Source organism: Malaya genurostris, chromosome 3 (assembly GCF_030247185.1).
Source record: "Malaya genurostris strain Urasoe2022 chromosome 3, Malgen_1.1, whole genome shotgun sequence".
Lineage (NCBI taxonomy): Eukaryota > Metazoa > Arthropoda > Insecta > Diptera > Culicidae > Malaya > Malaya genurostris.
This window is the reverse complement of record NC_080572.1, coordinates 80547641-80568021: the sequence shown is the minus strand read 5'-3', so window position 1 is coordinate 80568021 and position 20381 is coordinate 80547641. Positions and strand designations below refer to the sequence as shown.

Sequence of the window (20381 nt, the reverse complement as noted above, 5' to 3'; positions counted from 1 at the left end):
CTCTCTGGCATTTAATGATATGTGATTAAAATTGATCGGGCAAAAAAACTGGTTGTCTATGAGATCTAGTTTGAAGTTTCTGTGTAGATTCATTTAGCCAACAGCTAAATGAAAACGACATAAACTAATGTTTCAAGATCGTTGAAAGTAGTGTTGTGTTGTATGAATGCTTTTTTTTACGAGATGAAATACTTTACGCATTCATCCAGCTCACGATCTCTGGAAGCCGTCAACCTACCGCACTTCTAAGGATGGTATTTTTTTCAAAAAATGTGATCGAATCAATAATCAGTCCGTGCGAAATCTGTGTACGTACACTTCACATAACATCATTGCAGATCGGAATTAATATTGTGAGCAAGTAAAAAGGTCTCGCCTCTCATTTCTACGAACGAAAAGCAGCGCCACTCTTACATATATTTTGGCCCGGGTCATTTTTACTTGTGTGCCCCTTACTGAACGACCTTTTTTTTGCTCGGTTGGCCCCGACAAGGGCCCCTAAGACTGTGGGCCCGGGGGCACGTGCCTCCACTGCCCCTCTGTAAAAGCGGCTCTGGTACATTTTCACTGTGTTTTCCCCAGCCATTTGAAGACTGTTAGGGCTCATTGGCAGTCTCCTACTCCTTAAAATTCCTACCTACACCTAAACACCTTGTACTAGTTCATGTACATAGGTGATGCTCAAATCAGCGTCCGCAATGAACTGCCGGGAGCTCGAGCGAACCCACGAGAGCCGTAGCATCTGTGCTGTAAATCTAATCTATTAACACTCCGAATACCAAGGGGTAAAAAATGTTGGAACGCTCATTTTGATGGTTCTCAGCTATTTTTTGCCCATTTGCAAATATATCACCACCACTAGAAAGGTAAATCTTTTGAGAATGAATAAATATTAAGAAAAATTTTCAATAGATTTGTCTACTCGAAGTTATAGTAAAAAATTCGAGTATAGTAAAAAACAAAGTCTTATGTTATAGTAAAAAGCAAAGTCTTAAAAAACCTCATTTTGACTGGCTATATCTCAGCCGTTAGTTGTATGATTTCAAAAATTTTATGACCATCAGAATGATCAAACTCTTACGATCACAATTATCTAACAAGAGTTCTTATCACAATCTTAAACCGAACTCTTAAAAAAATATTCGAAAACAATGAATTTGGCAAATATCTTGAATCTGAGAGCTTCATTCGAGTATGGCAACAAAAGTCAAATGTGCTGTCGAATAATATTCGATTGAAATGAAGTTTTATCGCGACTCCCAGCACAGATGCTACGGCTCACGGGAGCTCGTAGGAGCTGAGTTGAGCATGGCTGACATAGGCCAACATTTGCTACATCCCGAGAACACTCCGATATAGTGTCGTTCTAAAGCATAATAAGTGGTGTTAACCCTCCTTTTTTTTCATTTAAAAGATATTTTTTATTCAGGCCTATTTGCGTACAAGCTTTACGTGGCCGATTGAGCCAATTTTTTAAATAATTTTTTTTTTCGAGTTGGATCTCGTTGTCACTTTTTTTCTAGGGGGAGAGAAGCTTCCATTTCCCTCCTGCAAGGATTGAGGGGAACTTCGTTAGTGGTTCGTCTCGTCATCCATTGCTGCATCGATTGTATTGTTGTCGATTTCCGTCTTCTTTTCGTTGCTAGTTGCTGTAGATGCACCTTGTTGTATATTGGTTTCAGTTACTAGTTGGTTGGAGGGTAAGTTGTTAACCGGTGTACTTTGTTATATAGAGGATACTGATGGTTTCGTTGAAGGGGATGCTTCATTGTTGTGTTGGCGGTTGTCACAGGTGTACTGGGGTTGCTTGGGGTTTGTGTGAAGGAAGCACCGTTGTCCTTTGGTGTACCGTAGTGAACAGCTTTTTGGCAATATTGACATGTGGCCATCTGATTGTCATAGGTAAAAAGTGATTTGCACGGAATTCTTGTATCTTAACCGAAAATCACATAAGAAGGTATAGGCCTCTTCAAGTGTATGCGTAATAAACGTACGCCATTTAGAACACCGGGGAAAAAATTCTTCCACTTTTCTTTTTCGATAGAGAGAATCTCTCCGTATTGGGACATAGTTTTGCGAATATAAGAATCGGTGACGCTTGAGTGAAAATCATGCACACGCACTTCTATAGCACTATCATCCATATATACTGGAATGTTGTACTTAATGTTCTCGTGCTCCACATAGTGCACATTGTTATTGTCTTTTGCGAATTGAATTGCATCCAACTCTTTATAAAACTGGATGTTAACAACATTATTTGTCTTATTGCATTGAAGTAAATCCGCACGTTTAATGTCAAGATGCATTTGCTCCTTAAGCAAAAGTTCTTGTATCGACGGTCGAATTTTGCACTGCTTGAAGTCAACAACAATTGTATTCTTTCGTGTCGGCGGTAGCTTTTGTTCGTTTGGTTCACTCATTTTTGAGGTCTATTGTTCACTACATAATACTGTACTTGGTTTCTTCTGTTCCCAACGTAAGCGGTTTTGTTTTATCGACTGACTTGGATGAGATGTAAAACCGAACTGCCGTGTTAACCCTCCTTGATTATCATCGAATTTATCATGACAGTATTACCAAATACAAATAATTTGTGTTTGGTACTGCACCAAACAATGAGACAACTATTCGCCTAATCCCCGTCGAAGGATCTAAACTACGCCGACGGAGAGCTCCCCGACGATAGACTTTCTCTCGACACCGAATCTTGTGTCACGGGACACGTGTGTAATTTCTTCCCTTGCAAAAACAACATCTACGAGAGCTCTTCTCTTTCACACATATGCACCACTGTTATATAAAGTGTATATGCATCATGAGAGTGCGTGTTTATTTTCTTTCACCTCTAGCGCTTGATCACACCAAAGTGTTAGAGCAGAGCTCTAAAATTCTCTGAGGTGGACGCAAATATTTTTATTGAAGTGTACAACCCGGTTAGCACTCTGGTGTACGGTTCGCATAAGAGAAACGTGGAGCACGCATATTCAGCAAAAATATATTTTATCGTTAAAATTTAGTTTTTCCCTACTGCGAAAAAGATTTTCATAGCAAGGTCAGCGCTACTTTCTATAAATTAAACAAATTAAATCACAGAAGTGTTCGCTCACTAGCACGTGCCAGTTGTCATTTGGGTGCACTTTTCTTTTTATGCGTTGCTCGCCGGTTGCATCCCCAGTGTAGATATGAAACTTACACGATGGTGTATCACTCTAGTGAAATGCCAAGTGCCATCACTGATTGTAGGTACCTTCGGCACTGGAGCCCGAGAATCCTATCGGTTCATATGCCCATCAACTAATATGACGTACAAACTCTACTAGTCTTTTTTCAGAAGATTTTATATGATTTTGACATTGTACTCTAAACGATGGTGTAACTTTTTGTTGAAACTGAGAGTATGCAGTAGTTTTAAGTAGTTCCATAAGACCTTTCACTCGAACCTAAGATTGGAAATATCGGTTCTGCCATCTGTAAGTGAGATCAATTTTTGAATAGATGACTATCATCTCCAGTTATAACTCGAAAACCGGGAACCAGGATAGCCGGAAACGTTTTCTTTTGCAGCCTACTGATAATGGCTACCGATTCGTGTAGTTTTAAGTCCATTTCAGAATTTTTTTTACGTATTTTGTTTCGCCGCTTCAAGTGACGGTATAAAATTTTTAACACACTTTACACTATATTTCCGGAATCGGATGAAATTCAAGAATTCCGTATGGGACCACAAGACTTTTCATTTGAATCTAAAACTTGTGGAAATCGGTCGAATCAGAGTGAGATCAATTTTGAAATATATGACCGATATTTCCGGTGCTTCCGGAACCGAAAACCAGGATAGCCGGAATCGGTTTTCTTGGCAGTCTACTGGTAATGGCTCACGATTAGTGTAGTTTTGAGGCCAGTTTAGAAATTTTTTATGTTTTTTGTTTCGACGCTATAAGTGGCGGCAGAGTTGCACTGAGTCGTGATCATCATCCACACGTCAAATCATACGAAGTAGTTCCGTCACGAACCAAAATGATCGTCATTCAACGTTGATCGAATTCATGCCATGGGTAGTGTACTGCGAACACGAACAACAGTGACGCGAGAGTGGCAACACGCAGAGAGTAAAATATTTCGAATGAGAGAACAGATCGGTCATTCTCTGTTTGTTTTTAAAACGGTCTGTTTATAGTTTTATAGTGAATTGAAAATGATAACACTTTGATTTTCATTATCATTTTCTGACATCACATCATTGCGAATGCACTTTTATTTTCCTTCTAAGAACTAAGTCAAACCGAGAAAACGTTGTCCTTGCAATTGATGATCACGACGGAAATTTTAAAAATTGATCGTCATTCTAAGATTTCAGTCATGTTGATTTGTCTCCAAGTGAGCATCAGACTGAACTGACGGAATATCTCTCTCAGTGAAACTCATACATTAGTAATGACAGTACATGCAGCTTCTCAGTGAGAGAGCTTGCAAGAGAAACGATGCCTGTTGGAACGCTTGTGTCCGTTAGTGAATATTCTCTGTTTACGGATACTGGATGCAACACTGAGTGGCGGTATAACTTTTTTAAACACTTTAGCCAATAATTCCGGAACCAGAAGTCGGACCCGGATGAATATCAAGAATTCCGTATGGCACAACGAGACCTTTCATTTGAATCAAAGTTTGTCAAAATCGGTCAAGCCATCTCCGAGAAAACCTAGTGAGATTATTTGACACACACAAACACGGACATACATACATTGCTCAGCTCGACGAACTTAGTCAAAGCTAATCAAAAACCATTGACAAAATTCATTTAGTACTACCAGCGAAGTTACACATGTTTTTACAATGCTATTATAAAGCTCAAAAGGCGATTATTAGACTCTTATAGGATTATTACTCTTATAGTTATTATTAAAGTTTCGCTGTTCCAAAATATAGCATCGAATGTCGATATACAGCACGGCAGAAGGTTGTTGTAAAATAATGCTCAGTTACATTACATTTTTTTTACATGTTTGAGTTTGGCCTCAATGATATAATTTTCACAAATTTTTGCTCTCGATATTTCAACTATTTTCCTTTCCCGCATCCAAAGACAAATATATGGGTTGGCTGAATTTCGAAGTTATATCTTTTAAATATTTAATATTATACAACTATGTAAACATTGAACAAATCCGTATCCCCCGTTCCCTTTCGTAGATAAACGTGAATTTTTTATGAACCCCCTTTCCCCCAGAGAGTCTAAATTGAATGGCCCGTAGTGTAATGACAGATTTATTATTTCTTCAAGTACATTACACGTGAATACTGATAATTCATTACACGTAAAGTCTAGAATAATTTGGACCCGGGGCAAAATATTATGTGCCGTCCTCCATCGCACGAAGAGATCGGTTTAGCGAGCAAATAATGGTCCCTAGACTTCAGACTTGCGCCCGTTTGTCCTGGTCTCTCTCGCATAAGCACTTTTGTTTTATATCGTTTATTTAATCCGGGCGTTAACCTATTTTGGTTGTTCGTCGGGTGGTCATGTGAACTTGGCAATCCATTCAAAAACGATTCAGAAGAACTACTTCGTCTAGAAGAATGAGTGATCATGAGTTCTTTTTCATTGAAGCAATAACTTTCTATTCTTTTAAAAATTAATGATTAAGATCTATAATTGAGTTGAATAACTAACAGCATATTTTGGAAAGAATTGAGTTGGATAACTAACTGCATATTTCGGAAAGATCATATTCGAGAATTTTCGTGTATTCGCCAGAACTCGATAAATTTTACTAACTCTCTTCAGTGTAATGTATATTTTTAATATATTATTTTTACAGTGTAGAGCACTAAAAATGTATTCTTTGTTAATCGATGAAAGCGTGTACTTCTGTTTTATCGACTCTCTGTTTGTTAGGAAAACAATAATATTGGGTTCGATTGTGCAGAGTGATGTTGATAAGATTTGCTGAAGTATCATTTTCTTTATTATATCTATATCTTGTTAAAGATTGATGTTAGGAATAATTTCAAACAAAGTGTTTGATAAACTACTTTGAAACCTCCATCCATTTGCAGTATTCAGCGTGGAAAAATAAATTTTCGATTGACGCTGTGATTTGTATTCTACGATGCGATGATAATGATATTTCAAAGTAACGTGACTGGTTTTATTTCACAGATTTCAAAAGACACCTATTCATATTATTGATCCTTATGACAACAAGGTGTTGAAGAGATCATGCAAACACAAAACTCCGCTAGTGTGAATAATGTAAATTTAGAAGAGAACTTGCAAGAAGTTAAAATTATTAACTTTGGTGAAACAATACAACATGAAGAAGTTGTACAAACACATGAGAATCTGTCAACAGTTTATAAGTGTGATTCGTGTGGAATCACTTTCTATTCCATAACAGAACACATTAATCAGTACCATCGAGAAGAGGATATCATGATTGAATTGGAGGAAATAGACGACAATAAGATCAACTTTGGCTTTACTGAAATTAGCAACGATGAAGAATCATCTGGGGAGTTACCTTGCTTTATGTGTAAAATTTGTCATACAGGGCTGAAAAGCGTCAGAAGTTTAAAGCTTCACATGAAAATGCATGACAAAAATAATATGCTTGGTTTTCAAATTAAAATGAAGAACCATTGCCATATCTGTAACAGATCGTTTAATAGTGAAGAACACTTACAGATGCATATGCTAGGTCATGGCGAAGGCTCGCGTGTTCTACTAATTAACAAGAGTGGTAAAGGATACCCATGTAATTATTGCGGGCGGAGGTTTAAACGTCCACACGAAAAAGTGAAACATGAAAGGATTCATACTGGAGAACGACCGTATTGCTGTGATATATGTGGCAAGCGATTTCGCATATCCAACTGCTTGACCATTCACCTTCGAACGCACGAGGATACCCGGCCTTTCGTTTGTCCTTACTGTAAGAAGAGGTAAATTGTATGCCTTTGCGGTATAGCTCATTCACATATTAACAGATAATTTATTACTTTGAGCACTGATAAATTTTCTTAGCAAGTTGAAGCTTTGAGAAGCGTCAATTAACAATTTACTCAATTCGATGCAATTAATGATTTTTTTGGTTTGAGTCTTTGCTGTAAATAATTTGCACATTTATAATGTTCCATTACTCATCGATAGAATAGTTTTATTTGTACTTCGATTTATATACATTTCCATTTCGATTCCTAACGTGTCTTTTGAAAGGAGAGCAGGTTAGCACTCCCCTTGACAAGGATGGAACATTTTCAGGGTCGGAGGCACACACAAATCCGACCCTAGTACTTTTTTTTCTTTACTTCTTACTCACTTGCGAATCAATTTCTTTTTGCAGATTTAAAGTTCAATCAGCGTACAATCATCACTTGAAAACACACTCGAGTGAACGGAACTACCGATGTACATTCTGTTCGAAAACTTTTAAAACATCAGTTCAGCTTCACGGTCACAAAAAAACTCACACCAAACCATTCTCCTGTTCTGAATGTAATCGTCCGTTCAGTTCCTTGTATATGGTCCGTAAGCACATGGAAGAACACCAAAGAGCGAATAAGCTAAGCTACTGTTGTGAAATATGTGGGGCGAACTATGCTCGGGCTTTCGCATTACGGGACCATCGGAAAGAACAGCACGGTGCGGAAGATGCGAGCTTTCGAAACCATGATATAACTAATCCACCGGCAGAAACAATTGACGGTTGTGCTGAGAGTAGTAAAAATGTGATGACCATATAAGTAAATAAAACATGGAACTAGTTTATAATTGCAAGTTTATTGTTTTCTGTTTTATAACGGACACTAATTGATCAGATGTGTTAAATTGTTTGCTATAGTCTTTCCTACAAATACGATTTCATTGCAAGACCCTTCACTAGATTTCGCTATTTTTACTTACACACTAGCGGTAAGTATGCTTTAAACGATGCTAATTATATGGTAATAGCTATTGTTTAATGTCATTTCTTCGATTTGAATTGTAACCACCATTTTTAACCGCTTCGTCTTACAAAACGCAATAATTCCGGACATAATATGCTTAAGCGTCAGCTATATTTCAACATAATACTTCATTTAGTACATCGGTAAACTTTTGAGTACCTCACAATAACGAAAAATAATAAGGAATCTATTTTGCCTACAAGTATTTTATACAGTCGGAACAAATATGAATAGAACTTACACTGAATAGTTTTAGCCAATAAATTAACAATAAATACGAAAAAAATATACACACATACACATAAAGCTGCTTTCAACATCAATAGCAGCATGATGATAGCAGTGAATATCATTCCAACATAGATAAAATCTTTTATAATGCCATTCAACCAATCAACGTTGGAATGCTTCTAGTAAATACTTATGTTTGCAACATACACAGTCAGTTTGTGATTATCGTTAAGGAGATTTCTGCATTCAGTGACTATCCTGCTTCTGATTAGACAGTTTCTAATGTTTGTGTTGGAAAACAGTTACAGTAAGTAAATATTCTGCTCTGTTCTGCGCAAAGTGTGAGTAACATTATGTGGACTATAGCTTGATTTAAACATAAACTTTGGAATCTATTTTTACGGGTTGCTTGGCCGAGCCGGTAGGGGCGGTGCTCCCCCACTTCGGTTTGGTATTGGAGGTGGCATACCTCGTCGCATGGGTAACGGAGGAGGATTGGTTTTAGGAGTTCCCGGGGGTAGCGAGGATTGTGGTGAGCCTGCACCGGAACTGCCGGATGTTCCTGGAGGAGATGACTTGTTTGGTTTACTGTTGCTTACTACATCCAAATCGTACACGTCGCAGCGTGGTGGAGGCGGAGGAGGCCCTCTCGGTTCAGGTATGGCCTGTAAAGTGGGATGGTGATTAGATATGAAAACAACAAATCGGAGCTGACGGAATGATGCTAACAATATCATCGCTGATTTCCTCATAGATTGCTCCTGTATCTTGGGTAGGCGTGCCGGTCGAGGAAGTAGGACCATGGACAGGCGAACCTGTGATCGGACTAGAGCTGGCGTATTCCTCGATGGGAGGAGTTGTTTTGGAAGGTGTGGACGATGGCACTAACGGTACCGGTGGCATGACTGGCTTTTGTTGCAGCTTCGAAGCTAGTAATACTTCTGCCCCTAAACTAATTACACCGGCCTTCGGATGGTGATGATGGGTGGGCTGATGTTTTGGTGATGCTTGAGGTGATTTTGGCATCGGTGGCCGACCCGGCGGAGCCGGTCGCGATGGCGCTTGCTGATGAGTGGGTGGACTCTTGGGACGTGAAGGAACTTCCGGGATGCCGAGACTGTTATAATCACCCATTTCGTTATTGCAAAAGCTCACAGTATTTGGTGTACAGAGAAGAATTTCTTTCTCTACTCGTTGAATCCAGTTTTCGGTTTTCAGTTTGATAGAAAGACTCACTCCGCAAACTTGAACAAACTGCTTCAGTGCAGCAGTTAACGCTGACTGCCCATCACGGAATGTGACCCACATCGTGTCACCGACGAATCTTACTAGGGTCACTTCTCCAATTTGTGTGAGCTCTTGGATCAGAGCACTCATCAAATTCTCATCGTAGATACTACCTTCGTCTTCGTCTCCGGAATCAGCACCGCTGTTAGAGGGGTTCGTTGCTTGAATGAGAATGGTCCCGTCCGGGGGTCCCAAGTCTCTAATCACATCATTGAACACTTGCGATCTTCGTTGCTGATCGATTTTGCAAATTCCTATATCGATTATCGCAATCACTGGTCGATGGTCACTTTGTTTCAATTCAGCGCGTCCGTAGTGTACCAAGTTGCCAGGATTCCAATCCGGATGTTTATCAGCGTCCGGACTTTGCTTACGTCGTCGCCACAAAACGCGATCAGTCCAAGCCGGTGCCCGACATTTTTCACTCGTATCGTAATCATCACTGAATAAGTCGTATTTGTACGTCGGAGGAAATGATATTTCCCCTTCCAGAAACTCATTGAACACACTTCCGGTGTTCTGTTGAATTCTCAACTGGTCGTACTGCAGCACGGACCCGATGTCGCCCTGTTTCAGTAACTCCTTCAACTCATCTTTATCCATATCGATTCGGTAGTTAAAATCGCCACACCAAAAAATGTAGTCGTGGGACTTCAATGAACGGCCCATCGGGAACGCAATCTTCCGTGTGATTTCCGCGTAGTCTGCATTGCGCTCGGCAACCTGCGACTGTCCGGCAGCAAAATGAGCACAAACAAAGCAAATCGATGTTCCATGGATGACGAAACGAATTGCCGCAGCACCTTTATTTCCAGTTGCACCTCCCAGTCCCGTTTTAACGCAATCGATGGCAACATCTCGGATGAATTGCGCATGCTTTGGTCGGATGTAGATATACAGACAAACTCCAACCAACTGCTGATATGTCAGGAGCACATATTCCTCGTCTCGACTGATCACCTTCTGCAGCTCCTCAGCCCAGGCTTTGGCGTTGTCCGAACTGTAACGAAAACAATATGACATTCTAGGCTACGGTTTAACAACGAAAGCACGCTCCTACCTGGCGGCCACAATGTTTGAGGCGTTCAAATCTACTATTTCTTGAAATCCGATTGCAAAGATATCTATCGGTGTTTCGTCTGTATCCTCTGGATGACTAACATCTACAAGAGCTGAAACATAAAGAAGTTGCTCAAAATTACACTTCGAACGAAATACAATCTGTTCAATCTTACATTTCGATCTGGCCAATCGGTGGCAATCCAGAAGCCAATCGGCCAATGACACATCCTTGTAGACAACACTTCGAAAGTGCTTACCGCCATTCACGTTGTATGTTCCACAGGCGATTCGAATGTCCAGTGGATCAACAAATTCCTCATAGCGCCGGCACATTTCCCGCAGAACAGGCGTGGGAGCTTGAATTAATGGGATTAAGAAAAAATTATTATTTCCATAATGAAAAAAAAATTGCTTATTCACCATGAAGCATATTCGACGGTAGCAGGATTCTAGCACGATCCGCCAACTCCGAGCTAAGCGTCGAACCGACCAGTAAAACATCGATGGCTTCCTGTTTGGAGCTGTCAAGCAAGTTGTTTTGGATGGTTCGGGCAGCAGACCGAGCTCCATCCATCAGCTTGGAACCGCCTTGTATAGCACCGGTTCCAGCGTAGATTTTACTAACTTCGTTACCGTTGTTTATCCACATCTGACGGAATACTTCCTCAAATCTAGAGTTAATCTGTTGCTTCTTTTCAGGAAGCGCAGTCATTTGAAGAATTTGTTCACTGAGAACTTCCAATCCTAAGTAAGTCTGAACGCAATTAGTACGGTCCAAACAATCGAGACAGTTGGTCCGGATGGCGCCTTTCTGCTCACGAAAAACACTGTCCCCTATTGCGTAGAAAAATCCAAAGTCTGCACACATGGAGTCTATTTTAGCCTTCAACTTCGTAAGGGCACCCGTGTTGCCGCCTCTGCATTCCTGGTGATAATCGAAAACGATGTGTGGCACATCCATATGGTTGGATTCCTTGTGATGACGCTGAAATTCGTTACTCAACATCGCTTCACCCTCCTTACTTCCAATCAAGCTCGTTCCGAGCAGATTGATTATTGCTTGTTTGCCATAGCGAGCCTTCATAGATAACATGTGTCGGTCGAACGCTGATTTAGATGATTCATAACCCCGTGATAGTTTAACTTTATGCGATCCCACCTGTACACCCGGTTGCTCCCAAAACAGTGGGACACTTCCACGTGTTTGTATGTAGGAAGATACCTCACTCTCCAGATAAATACACTGTTCTGTTTCGACGAAATTTGCAACGCAACCTTCATCATTCGTACCTCTCACATTAAACCGGGTTCCCGCTCGTTCACAGCTAAGTCTCGAGATGATAGCCGCCCTGGCTTGCTTGCTTCCTGCATACACGGTACGAATTTCCACCGATCCACACATCGCCTTCAGCAGCCAGAAGTTGCATTCCACTCCAAATCGCAGCATGTGGATAAACAGCATTCGATTCCAGAAGAATCGGTTATCCGTGTCGACTGTTCTTCTTCTACGCTGAGCCGATAGTGTTATATCGAAATTGTAACTACTTATATTTTGTTGCAAGTTACTACTGGCGGCGGGGTTCAAGAAGGAGAAATAAAACGTTCCTGAATTGAGAACTTTTCTTATTTCCGAAACACGGTCCTCGTTCGTTGGTTGATACTGTAGGGAAACAAACTGCGTCTGGGTAATACGGAAGACTTCACTGTCCATTATTTTGCCGACCGAAAAACAACCGGTGACCATCACCAGATACAGCAGCGAACTGTCCCCGGCATTCAACTGGAGCACGCCTAGACAGCCGTAGGCGTCCAGTACTTTGGTGTATTGTTTGCGCACAATTTCCGTCTCCTGGGCAGCTGTACAAAGGAAAATAGTAGACGTTAGACATGTTCAACCAGTGAATATTTCGACACAGAGAGTAAAGAAATGTCGAATAAATTGTTTTTTGGTTTTAGGTTGAGGGATTATTTGATTGGAATTTTTCTATAGAGTTGTTAAAATGTACTTAAAAACGGGAAACCAGCCAAAATACGACAGTAACATTTAGTTTAGAATCCTATTAGTTATCATTTTGTAAATGTATTATTTATTGCAATATGGGATAAATTTACATTGGAAACATTTAAGTTAGCAGTTCGCTTTGTGCTGCGGTACGTATCACATCGTTTTGAATACTGTGCTAGACAAGTTATAATTCTCTATACGGGGCATTCCGCGCAAAATCAGCCACCCAAATTTTTTTTCATCTGATTTTTTGAATTTTCGCGTTTTCGAAAAAGAGCCTTTCTTCAACAGTAAAATCTAATAAAAATACAAAAATTCGTCCAAGACATGAAATGTGCGTCTTTTCCTTAGTTTTCAAATAAGCGAATCCATAAAACAACCTTTAAAGTTAATATAATGTAAAAGGTTAAAAATTAATAAACAAATAAAAAAAATTCATTTTTTTTGTTGTAAAAAAGAAACTCAAGAGTTTAACTCAATCTTGGCAAGTTTTCAGAGTGAATTGCAGTGAATTTTTCAATGCAGTGAATTTTTCAATTACGACCCGCACGCGCGGAGAGCATCGCAGTGCTATTCGCTCGGATACGGGTTCAAAAGGCTATCCGCATTATGCCGATCCGACCGATCCGAGCTCTCCGGCGTTGACTTTTTTTCTGCTTCGGCTATGGCTGAGCAGCACATGCATTCTTTCATTGCTCTAAAACAAACTTCATATTTGCAAAATGTGAAAAAAATTTGAAGAGTGACGAAAGTTTAATAATTTACGACTTTGTGGAAAATTACGCATTCGTTATTCAAAACGCCATAACTGGAACTCATGGAAAAGGGCCATGCGACGGTGCTGGAGAAACTATCAAAAGAATGGCACGTCATATACAAATGTTCGGAAGATTATGTAAAAGCAAAAAAATTTCTTAAGAATCGTTTCGAAAAACGTAAAATTATTCCTGGAACACAATCGTTTCACTATGTTGAGCCGCACGGAGACAAGGAATTAATAATGAAAGTTTTCTCTTCCCAGGACACGTTTGAAGTATTGAGTTTTTGTAAACCAGAAAAACCAAATCATAAAAAAATTGCAACTGTGCAAACACTTTATGTCACCATTATTTTACTACTCACGTAAATCCTTTGTCCCAATTTTACTCGTTTTCTGCCTGAAAAGTTGCTAACAATAAACTGACAAAGTTAGGATTCGATCTGTCGCGCGACATGTGTCGACAGACGACAAGTTAACATGTTAGTAGGGTGACAAAATGATCAAAATTTATCACTCATCGAAGAAAAAGAAATTAATTATGAAAATACTAATTCGCGAGGAAGTCTAAAAAGTTATTCATATTTTTGTTCTGACGTAAAGAAGTTGTCAGTGTGGTTTCTTCTAAACAAAAAAAAAAAAAAGGATTTGAAAAATCAAAATAATTAGAATTGCGAAAGTAAACATTTACCTAAAAATAGATCCCAGAGGTTGAAATCGAACCAAGCAACTATTTCCACCCATAAAATTGTTTATTTTAATTTTGCAATAATTATGGTTTCGGTTCGGCTTTACCGGTCTGTTAAATAAGAACGGCTGTTATATACTGCCTGACGTTTCGACCACTGTTTATGGTCTTTTTCAAGGGAAACTGTAAGTTTATTGGTTATGAAAGATATTACAAAAACATTAAAATTGTGTGTTAACTAACTATCTTATCGTTCCTCGTCTAAAAATCGTATGCCCACGAAAGGTTGTTTACATAATGTGTTATTTTAATCACATTTGCTTTCTCATCGTTCATCCAGTGAAGCGGTTTGAGATTTATTGTATATCTTTACCTCTTGAATATCTTGAATAACTAAGACTTTATGACAACGGTACTGGATCAGATTTTATTTAATCTTATTACAGAATGTAAACTATAAAAATCTATCAGTGACTGAAGACTTAGTAACCTTTCACTGAAAAATGATTAAAAAAATTAAGTCAGAGTAGTTTTATTGGGAGGGGAGGGGGGGGGGGGTTATTGGAAAGTCTAGGAAAGTTTACGAGGGGGAGGGAGGGGGGTGGGGTAAAAAATATCAGATTTTGGTCTACGTGGTTTATGAACGGTCCCTTATAGTGCAATATTGACATTTAATCTAAACTATCACATTATTCCCACTTGGCAGGGCTATGTAATAAAAGTTAAGCAAAAAATTAACATTTAAGTTAGATGTTTAGTTACAAGTGGTGACTTTTCAGCCCTAAGATATACATGATTTGGTTATTACCATTAAGACATTATTTGCAACCGCATTTCTATGATTTTTTGTAGGGAAAGTTATAAACCTACTTGTAGTGTGTAATGGGAGAAAGGGAACTTGTATACTAACTTACTAACTAATACAGAGACAATTGAAGATTGCATCGATTTTTGTCGGAATTTGCTTATAAAATTATGTGACATTACATCTTTATGGTTCTATATTTGTACTCTAATCCAAAACACTTGTTGAATTTTACCCAAGAGTCTCAAAGCAACATCGGGAAGATTTTTAATAAGCATATTAAATATTCAATCATTATCAGGAGCCTTCAAGTTTACAAGTTTCCTTATGATTCCCTTAATTTCATCAAAATTCGTCTCAGTAATGATATCTTGTAACAATACTTGAGTTGAAATATGATCATATTGAAAAAAATATGATCACCATCAAATTAAAATTGTGGACATTCTCGAACTGCTGAGTAAGTTTTACAATTCCGGTTATTTTGTCCACAATTGCACTGAACATACTTTGAAAGTAGGTCATATTCGAATACTGCAGAAGACGTTCGCGATCTTCTCCTCTTAGTCCGATTTGAAATGAGACTTTCACTTCCGGAAGGAATGTAGGAAGCGCAGTACGGAATGCTTTGAAGTCGGAAATCATCACCGTCACTGGAGGCGGAGATTGTTGGTTCTTCCCAGAGACGAAGAAATATTTCCAATCAATGAAATAATGAGCGAGTGAAACAAAATTGAATTATCTATAAAATATCATTTCTCTATGTTTATTTCTTAGATTTTATATTTGTGACCTTATATATAGACAACAAAGATGTAATCTAATTGAGAAAAAAATTGGGCCAGAGGCGATTTTGCTTTGAAAATAAAGTTTTTTTTCTCGCATACCGTAAAAACCAAAAAAATGATATCAGCTATTTAGTTACAATTCTGGAATTCGATAATTTACCAACAGCGGTAGGTAATTCTACTTCGTACATGTACTAAATATTATGATAGAAATGATTATAATGATACACTTTAGCATGGGAGTATTTTCAGGACTCCACTTCTTTCGGCATACAAGAAAGATAATAAAAATGTAGTCAATAAAACGATTAGTTACCCATAAAACCAAGGAAACAGTTGTTTCAAGCCGAGATATCGCAGATTAAAACAAAATATGTTTGATTTTAATTAGAATATAATTCATTTGAACAAATGTTGGTTGTTCAAAAAAAAAAATATTGGTTGAAACCAGAATTGTTATTGTCACTATACCAACAAATAAAAAATCGAATTTATTTATTTTTACAATATTTGTTTCTGCGTGTAGAAAATCTTTAATGATTGTGCAAAATTGATTGATGATCTCAAAATATTTCTTCGACGATTCCTGTTTTTTCGGTAATTTCTTCAGTGAAGATTATAAGATGATAGCTTTAGTTATTATTATCGGTAAATAATTGAAGAAAAGAATTGCTAAGAGTACCGTAATAATCAAAAGAGAAAGTAAACAAAGAGAATCTTTCAGTGTTACATTCGTCATTTTGAACATTTTATATAGAACTGTGGAAAACATAGCAGATTGGTTTGACATCAACCGAATGATGCTGAATCTGAATAAGTGCTTTTCGCACAAAAGAACAAATCAATTCTCAAATTCAATTTAAGAAGAATGACTTGTGTGAAATATTTGGGAGTATTTCTCGATGAACAATCGCTGTTTAAACTGTATATGACTATGTTGTAGGTGTTCAAAACATGTACGACTGTTGAAACGTACCATTATATAGAATAAGAAGAAGTAGAAGATGTGTTCCGCATCAAAAACTCGTTTTCGATTCCATTTTATGTTATGGAAATTACTCCAACTTATATTTTGCATGCAGCCCAGCTTGGTTCGATTCACAACCACGCACATAATATCAGAATATTTTCGTGCCCAAAGAGGCGAATGACCTTAGAGATAAAACCTCTAGTATCGAAACAAAATGTATATAAATTTTTATAGTTATTATAGTTTATAGTTTTATTCCTATGAATACACTGTTGCGATGGTATATATTTTAAACGTATAAACTCTATGTAAAGATATGACCAGTTCAAATTGGAACCGTGTAACTAAGTGTACAAAATATTTTCAAATGTTAATGACCGTCCGACCTAGCGCACTCATCAAGCTGCTAAAAGTAATCAGTAAAAGTTATCATGCACCAATAAATCCTACGAACGAAGTGAAACAAAAGTGTGTTTTCCTCCTTCGATTCGATGCAATTCGAAGAATCAAGGCACATGCTTCACCGAACAGTACATGGTTCCTCTGACACATGAGCAAACAAAATTACAATCAGCTGGTTTATTAAACTTACATAACACCGCGACGGCTTGCGATTCAAACAGAAGCGTTTCCGACTTGTTCCGATGTTCCAACAGTACGCTATGCGGTGAAGGTGGTTTCGATTTCTCGAGCACTCGGAATCCCTTAGACAGGGCCATCTTGTGCTTGGTGTTCGAGGAGTAACCGTATTCACTTCTTGGACCTGTAATAGAAAGAGCAAATTTAAATCGAATTTCATCCCGTAAGGATTTGTGGGAAGTGAAGAATGAGACATGCAAATAACAAGTAATAGATCAACCTTAGACAGTTTACCCACCACCGGCAGATTAATGATTATCATCACTGCATAGACGACACGCTAATTGTGACCCTTCAAGTCAGCTTCGAAGAAGACCACTGAGAAAAGGAATCGTTTGAGTTTACTTCTCTTCGTCTTTCAGCACATATTTTCTCACGATTCCAGCATTTTCCCACGGTTAATGTTAATTATAGATAGAACAGTGTTGCCATCATTGCTGGTATGTTTTAGTTCTATATTTCTGAGCCTAAGTTTAAAGGACTAAAATGTGTTGCGATTTATTTCCGTTAGTTGGAATTCAGGACGAGACGTTTCGTAACAGAAACCTACCACAATAGTGCGTAAGAGTTGTTACTCGAGTGAGATCAACCGTAACCGGTCTCAGTCATCGCAAAGACACAACAAGGAAAAAAACGAGTTGTTACTTGACCTATAAAGTTATCTCATCAAGATTCACAAAGGCTGTCATTGGCATTATTTGTAAACTATACCTTTAGAAAAACACATTAACGGAACAGCGGTTAGTTTGCATTATATTTATATATAAATGATTTTGTTCAATCTAGCTTTTGAATATTATTGACACAGAAAACTTAGCCCTTCTATTTCGTTTTCGACTGCTGAGACCGATTATAATTCATGCCGACAGTGATTTGTTCTTGATCCGTAACAGAGAATTAGTGTTGGGAATAGAGTTTGAAAACGTTTACAGGAACCTTTGATTATAGTTACCATATAGAACATATAGCGTAATAGCATTTCGAATACATATTTATAAAACTTCTAACCTGTCTTCATTTGAATCATTGGCAACCATTCCACATACATACCTTTCGCTTTCGTCTTTCCTCTTGTTTCCGAAAATATTAATACGCCCCCACGAATGTATTTCTTCAGTACATGGAAGAAGAAAAAGTTCTGCAACGTTCTGTATCCACTTAATTCTTGTTTTTACTGACACTATTTTGCACTCGTGGTAAATTGCAATTCAGGAAATGAATGCATCAATGACGTAAGAGAAATCTGTTTCGTATGTTTCAGCTATTTGTCACGGTACTTCTTCTGTTTCCGAACAGGCATAACTCTTTTCGTTAATCCGATTTAGTTACATTTCATGCTTCGAGAGCACTGAATTTTCTACGATATACCCAAAATTGAAAGATACACAAAAAGTCTAGAGTTCATTGCGATTGAATTTGTGAAAATAGCCGCATCTTTAAAGAAATTCTTGTAAATATTTTCACTCGCGGACCGATGCTAGCGTATACCACTAAACAATTTGACATTTCATTCGTGATTGAAAAATCGATTGCGACTGACCGAAGAGATATTGTTGTGGAGTAAATAATCGATAGAGAAGAGAGAAGTTTATTATTGAAGTGAGAAAAATGTGTTTGTGTTGATTGTTTTGGTTATTTTTTTCCTTTCTTTCGAAACGATCATATCGCTCGCACAAATCTGGCTGCGTTCCATACACTGGCTTCACATTAAAATTCATAGTATCTTGAAAAGTTTCGTGAATGATGGTTTTGAAAGAAGATCCCGTTCAACGGTGGTCCTTCGTTAGTCCAATACGTTGGATCATTGGTCCAATGAACGGTCAATCAATCGTTCAACGGAAGGCCAACACGGGACCTTCGTTTGCCGATTTTGAAACAGACCGTTGAACCGAATGCCATTTTTTTCTTTCAACAAACCTGGCAGACAGAATTCTATTGTTGCGCCATTTTTAATTTGAGGAGTTGGAGCCCCGTTGGACTAGTTTTTTAAACTAACACTACATACCTGTACAATACTTCTACTTCACGTAGAATAACAACAAATCTTCTTTCTATATGAAGGTAACACATAATTTTCACACTATTTTTGCAAGAGAAAAAACAATAACAAACCGTTCCAGCAAACTGAACGAATATTTCATGCAGTATGTTGTTCAACAAGCGCTCAACGACCAACAAAATAGAACCGCCTGCTGAGAGGGATTCCTGGCTGTTTTCGATGAACATTAGAAAAGGTCCTAAGTGCAAATGACAGTTTTTTTTGTTTACTTACTTTTTCAATTATTACGGTGTATTCCTGTATTTTCTAACAATTTCTTAACTACAGATCGAAAGTCGCTGGGTTCAGTCGTTATTCTATGTAAAGAGTTAGAGGGAGGGATTGACAATAGGACCGTGAAAATCGAAAGAGAAAGTAAACAAAGAGAAACTGTCATTTGCATTTAGGACCTTTCCTCGTGGTTGTCTTCCGTTTCAACCGGTTTCAACTTGATGACAGGGGCTGAGGTCCACTAGGAGATTGATAGTACATATTATCTTCCTCTGGACAGTACCAGCCTAGATGCCGTGTGGAATCCGGCGGAAAAAAATGAGCCAAGAACAGATCCACTGGGTTGCTGCTTCCATGTCGTAAAAGGTGACAATTGCAGGAGTAATTCAGTGCCAAAATAAGGCGTGCAAAACTCCAAGCGCACGAATGACAATACTTCACCTTGCTGATTCTAACTACGCATAATTTTCAAAATCCATATTTGCCTTGCGGTTATCTTACCGAATTGAAACATGAAAGTTTTGCCAAATAACTGGAGTATTCGTAAGACAGCGCATACGATGAACACATCAAGATATTTTGTTACGAAAGTAGGGAATCTCGTGGAAAAAAAGGATTATTACGATTCCGAGAACAAAAAAGTAAAAACTAATTTTCAAATCAAACTTCTTATGTCGTTATATAAAAAATCATGAATATTCATATTTTACAGAAAAACAATTAAAGTCATACAATTTTACACTGTACACACAAAACATCATTTGCTTGCAAAAAATCGAATTTCTCAAGAATGGAAGAAGAAACTCGACGCAACGAATGTTTTTGATTTTGATTCATTTTTACACCGCGATCTTAACTGTAACGTTTCTAACAATAAAATGTGAAAGTCAGGATTCGATCAGTGGCGCGACATGTGTCGACAAGTTAAGC

The 20381-nt window shown here is 38.2% G+C and overlaps 2 protein-coding genes and 1 non-coding gene across 5 annotated transcripts; 2 read left to right on the top strand and 1 right to left on the bottom strand.

The window, feature by feature from the left end:
* Window positions 1-5904: 5904 nt before the first annotated feature.
* Window positions 5905-7780, top strand: LOC131435055 (gastrula zinc finger protein XlCGF8.2DB-like). Of its 2 annotated transcripts, XM_058602542.1 has the most exons (3): window positions 5905-6103; window positions 6164-6945; window positions 7347-7780. In XM_058602542.1, the coding sequence occupies exons 2-3, from the start codon at window positions 6224-6226 to the stop codon at window positions 7744-7746; spliced, it is 1122 nt and encodes a 373-aa protein (XP_058458525.1). In that variant the 5' UTR covers window positions 5905-6103; window positions 6164-6223; the 3' UTR covers window positions 7747-7780. The 2 variants fall into 2 exon arrangements, with proteins under 2 accessions (XP_058458525.1, XP_058458524.1); XM_058602541.1 differs by having other exon boundaries at window positions 5905-6945.
* On the top strand, window positions 7206-7305 carry LOC131439739 (U6atac minor spliceosomal RNA). The gene has a single exon (XR_009231196.1). It is a non-coding gene; the product is annotated as a U6atac minor spliceosomal RNA (small nuclear RNA).
* LOC131435054 (synaptojanin-1) lies at window positions 7765-18716 on the bottom strand. 2 transcript variants are annotated; one of them, XM_058602539.1, is made up of 7 exons: window positions 18233-18716; window positions 17136-17306; window positions 10951-12387; window positions 10704-10886; window positions 10529-10640; window positions 8911-10468; window positions 7765-8846 (listed from the first exon to the last, which is right to left on the bottom strand). In XM_058602539.1, exons 2-7 carry the CDS (start codon window positions 17260-17262, stop codon window positions 8580-8582), a joined length of 3684 nt encoding a protein of 1227 aa, XP_058458522.1. In that variant the 5' UTR covers window positions 17263-17306; window positions 18233-18716; the 3' UTR covers window positions 7765-8579. The 2 variants fall into 2 exon arrangements, with proteins under 2 accessions (XP_058458522.1, XP_058458523.1); XM_058602540.1 differs by lacking the exon at window positions 18233-18716 and adding an exon at window positions 17421-17555.
* Window positions 18717-20381: the final 1665 nt, after the last annotated feature.

Bases quoted from the DNA above. Each gene is read 5' to 3' on its own strand.
- LOC131435055 (XM_058602542.1), top strand. From the start codon at position 6,224: ATGCAAACACAAAACTCCGCTAGTGTGAATAATGTAAATTTAGAAGAG. The intron at 6,946-7,346 runs GTAAATTGTATG...TTCTTTTTGCAG, and splicing joins TGTCCTTACTGTAAGAAGAG to ATTTAAAGTTCAATCAGCGT.
- LOC131435054 (XM_058602539.1), bottom strand. From the start codon at position 17,262: ATGGCCCTGTCTAAGGGATTCCGAGTGCTCGAGAAATCGAAACCACCT. The intron at 10,887-10,950 runs GTGAATAAGCAA...CATTAATTCAAG, and splicing joins ACCGTCGAATATGCTTCATG to CTCCCACGCCTGTTCTGCGG. The intron at 10,641-10,703 runs GTAAGATTGAAC...TTTATGTTTCAG, and splicing joins CCGATTGGCCAGATCGAAAT to CTCTTGTAGATGTTAGTCAT.